The sequence below is a fragment of the Lactuca serriola genome, chromosome 5 (assembly GCF_051521515.1).
Source record: "Lactuca serriola cultivar US96UC23 chromosome 5, Lser_US96UC23_V15, whole genome shotgun sequence".
NCBI lineage: Eukaryota > Viridiplantae > Streptophyta > Magnoliopsida > Asterales > Asteraceae > Lactuca > Lactuca serriola.
The window spans coordinates 252,873,155-252,877,482 of NC_136412.1; the positions used below are offsets into that span (position 1 = coordinate 252,873,155).

The 4,328-nt window shown below is 38.6% G+C and overlaps 2 protein-coding genes across 2 annotated transcripts; both read left to right on the forward strand.

Moving 5' to 3' along the window:
• The first annotated feature begins 1,827 nt into the window (after positions 1-1,827).
• LOC145050381 (uncharacterized) lies at positions 1,828-2,996 on the forward strand. The gene is made up of 2 exons (XM_078998640.1): positions 1,828-2,799; positions 2,973-2,996. The coding sequence occupies exons 1-2, from the start codon at positions 1,828-1,830 to the stop codon at positions 2,994-2,996; spliced, it is 996 nt and encodes a 331-aa protein (XP_078854766.1).
• Positions 2,997-3,191: 195 nt separating this feature from the next.
• Positions 3,192-4,112, forward strand: LOC145050382 (uncharacterized). Its single transcript, XM_078998641.1, has 2 exons — positions 3,192-3,530; positions 3,576-4,112. Exons 1-2 carry the CDS (start codon positions 3,192-3,194, stop codon positions 4,110-4,112), a joined length of 876 nt encoding a protein of 291 aa, XP_078854767.1.
• Positions 4,113-4,328: the final 216 nt, after the last annotated feature.

Genomic DNA, 4,328 nt, shown 5'->3' on the forward strand with positions numbered 1-4,328 from the left:
AAATAAAAACGGAATACAAAAAAGTCATCGACGCCAATATTTATAACCTAGCTTATAATAATATATTAAAATGTGTACCTTTGGTACTCAGAGTGAGATAAACATAATCACATTCAAAATCAATAACATTCAATAAAAATATAAAACTTTTAAAAAAATTGACATTAATAATTTCATATATTGATAATTGATATTAACATTAAAATAAAGTCAAACTATACACGTTCAATGCGATTAAATCAAAAACTATAAAATAAAATAGCCAAATATATATATTATGTGTTGTCCGGATAAAAAAATTCAATCACTCATATACATACAATGTGATTAAGTCGAAAAATTCTTTGATGATTTGATTGCTCGTTCGTCTCCTAATAAGTGAGGATTAATGAATTATAATTTGAAATTTTAATGGGTCTTAAATAAGTTTGACTATATTATTTTATGTATAATCTATAATTTTTATATATTAATATATAAAGTTAGCGGTTTGGTTAATAATGGTTCGGTTAACCTATAAAACCATAACCGAACCGTTAGTTATCGGTTAACAAAAAATTAAAACCGAACCAATGGTTTTTAAAATGGTTCGGTTAATTTAGTTTTGGTTCGGTTTTTCGGTTATTATGCTCACCCCTAATCGAGATGTACATTCCATAGGTTTTTATCCAAATAAGTTCAACATTTGAATATTTTTTCTTTTGCTTTTCTTATGGAGTATTACTTTTCTTAAACATATGAAAACATCATAAATCTAGTGGTATATATATATATATATATATATATATATATATATATATATATATATATATATATATATATATATATATATATATATATATATTGGCGTCGTTGCCGGGGACACGGTGTTACTAATTGTTTATGCCTAGATCTTTTCGTACAGGTACACCACTGCCAATTGACTCAGAGATAGAGAAGACTGCAAAGAAGTTAAGGAAGCAAGCCAAGCTTCGTAAGAGGCAACCGGTTTCCGGTACTTCTTCATCATCCAATCCCCCGATCATTAACATTTGGGAGGATATTCCCCTCTCAAGTGTGTCCACATTCGAAACAGAAAGTCCATCACCTTCACCTCAACCATCCTCATCCAGAAATACCACCCCACCCTCTTCACCTACTCATTACAGCCCAAACACTACACCCACAGAAACTTCAACCACTACTCATACCGTGGGAGACAACCATGGAGGGAATCCACCTCCAAATCCACCACCTGAACAAACCCTTCGCCAATGGGCGATGCAAGAGGTTACTCAACAACCTCTTTGCATCACCTATCCGGCAGCCACAAACCTTGAATTGAAATCCGGTCTCATTTACTTACTCCCAACCTTTAGAGGCTTAGAAAATGAAGATCCCCACAAGTTCCTCACGGAGTTCCATGTTGTGTGTGTTGGCATGAAACCACACAATGTCACTGAAGACCAAATCAAGCTTAGGGCATTCCCCTTCGCAGTGCAAGACTCAGCAAAAGATTGGCTTTATGACCTTCCACCGGGGACGGTCAACACATGGATAGATCTTGCACGCCTCTTCTTAGACAAATACTTCCCAGAAATGAAAGCCTCAGCCCTAAGAAGAGAGATAATTGGGATCAAACAACACAAGAGAGAAGCCTTTCATACATATTGGGAGAGGTTCAAAAAGCTTTGTGCCCGTTGCCCAAAGCATGGTATTAGTGAGTATCAAATCCTTCAATACTTCATTGAAGGCATGACTCCTTAGGAAAGAAGACTTCTTAATGCTTCAAGTGGAGGATCTTTGACTGACAAGACCCCAACGGAGATTCGGGATCTCATAAAAAACATGGCGGAGGATTCAAAGCATACTAGTCAAGATGAAGATTGGTACACAGATGCACCTCGAGGTGTAAAAGAGGTGCACACTCCTCAAATTGAAGCTCAACTATCCGAGTTGACTAAGGTGGTAATGATGCTTGCTAAGGACAAAGGTGTGCAATCCACACCCCGTCCCTGTGGCATTTGCACTCAAGTGGGACACCCGACTGATATGTGTCCTCAATTGCAAGAAGAAGAATATGAAGAAGCAAATGTTATAGGAGGCTATTCCGGGCATAATCAAAGAACTTATGATCAGCCCCGAGGCAATCAAGGGTGGAACAACAACCAAAACATGAGTTATCAACAAAGACCCCCACCCCGTTACCAAGTAAGGCCTCCATTCCCACAACAAAATTACCAACCGAGGCAACTACAAGCTCCTCCTCAACAAGCCAGATCCTCAAGTATGTCCTTAGAAGACATAGTCAAAAGCCTTGCCACCAGCACCCAAAGTTTTCAGCAAGAGACCAAGTCAAGCATCAAGAATCTTGAGCAACAAATGGCACAACTTGCTCAATCGGTGAGCAAAATGGAGAATCAAGGAAAGCTACCTCCTAAAACTGAAAAGAACCCAAAGCACAATGCTTGTGCAATTAGCTTGAGGAGTGGAAAGAAATATGACGGCCCGAAGATGCCCGAAGAAGAAGAAGAGGAGTTGGTGATAGAAGAACCACCAAAGAAGGATGAAAAGAAAGAAGAAATGATGGAGAAAAAGAAGCTGGAAGAGAAAGAAGCAAAGATCACACCACCACCTTTCCCATCAAGATTGAGCAGCAACAAAAAAGAGAGAAAAGATAGTGAAATCATGGCAATGTTCCGGAAAGTTGAAGTCAACATCCCTCTCTTAGATGCGATCAAACAGGTACCTAGATATGCTAAGTTCCTTAAGGAACTTTGCACATCTAAAAAGAAGCTGCGAGGTAATGAGACAGTGAAAGTAAGTGAAAATGTGTGCAATTTTACAAAAAAGGATGCCCCCAAAGTGCAAGGATCCAGGTGTTTTTACCGTTCCTTGCAAATTGGGAAACTTGTATGTCTCCCGTGCTATGCTAGATTTAGGAGCTTCAATCAATGTTTTACCATATTCTGTTTATAAATCTATTGGCATAGGCACTTTATGAAAAACAGGGGTAATCATCCAACTTACAGATCGTTCTATAGTACACCCAAAAGGTGTATTAGAGGATGTTTTGGTGCAAGTTAATGAGCTTGTCTTTCCTATAGATTTTTATGTGCTTGATATGGGAGATGATGACCATCCATCCTCGAGTTCCATAATTTTAGGTAGACCATTCTTGAAAACAGCAAGAACAAAAATTGATGTCTACAATGGTACATTGTCCATGGAATTCGATGGGGGAGGTCATCAACTTCAATATCTATGAAGCAATGAGGTACCCAAGTGATGTTCATTGCATAAATTTTGTTGATATAATCCAACCTTTGACTGAAAAGTGTTTTGAGTTGACTAACCATGATTTGTTGGAGTTAGTTTTGAGCAGGAATTTTGATAGCAATTCAGTCAAAGAGATTGCAGAAAATTTCAAGTTAGATGAAGAGTTGCTGGAAATTGGGGAGAGCATGGAAGAAAAGAAGAAAATGAGGTATGATAATAGCAACGTGAAATTGCCCATTTCTGACACAAAACTTCTTCCTTCCGTTGTACAGGCACCTAAGCTAGAATTGAAGACTCTTCCAGATCATTTGAAGTAGGCGTACCTTGGGGAAGAGAAGATTTTGCCTGTCATTATCTCCAACAAGTTGTCCATTGTAGAAGAAGATGAGTTGGTGACTTTGCTGAAAAAGTATAAGAAAGCTATTGGGTGGACAATTGCTGACATAAAAGGGTTGAGCCCTTCCTTGTGCATGCATAAGATCCTCATGGAGGAGGACTTCAAACCAACTCGAGAGGCACAGAGAAGACTGAATCCACCCATGATGGAGGTGGTAAAGAAAGAAATCATGAAGCTTTTGGATGCAAGTATGATTTACCCTATCTCAGATAGTAAATGGGTGAGCCCCGTTCAGGTAGTCCCGAAAAAAGCAGGGGTCACAGTTGTCAAGAATTCTGAGGGAGATTTGGTGCCAACCCGTGTGCAAAACGGGTGGAGGGTTTGTATTGACTATAGAAAGTTGAATGCCTCAACGAGAAAAGACCATTTTCCCTTGCCATTTATTGACCAAATGCTAGAGAAATTGGCGGGTAAATCTCATTACTGTTGCTTGGATGGTTTCTCGGGTTTTCATTAAATTCTGGTAGCCCCGGAAGACCAAGAGAAAACCACCTTCACTTGTCCCTTTGGCACATTTGCTTATAGGCATATGCCTTTTGGTCTATGCAATGCACCTGCAACATTTCAGAGATGCATGATGAGCATTTTTTCTGAATATGTTGAAAACATCATTGAAGTTTTCATGGATGAATTCACAGTCTATGGAAACTCCTTTGATGAATGTTTGAGCAAT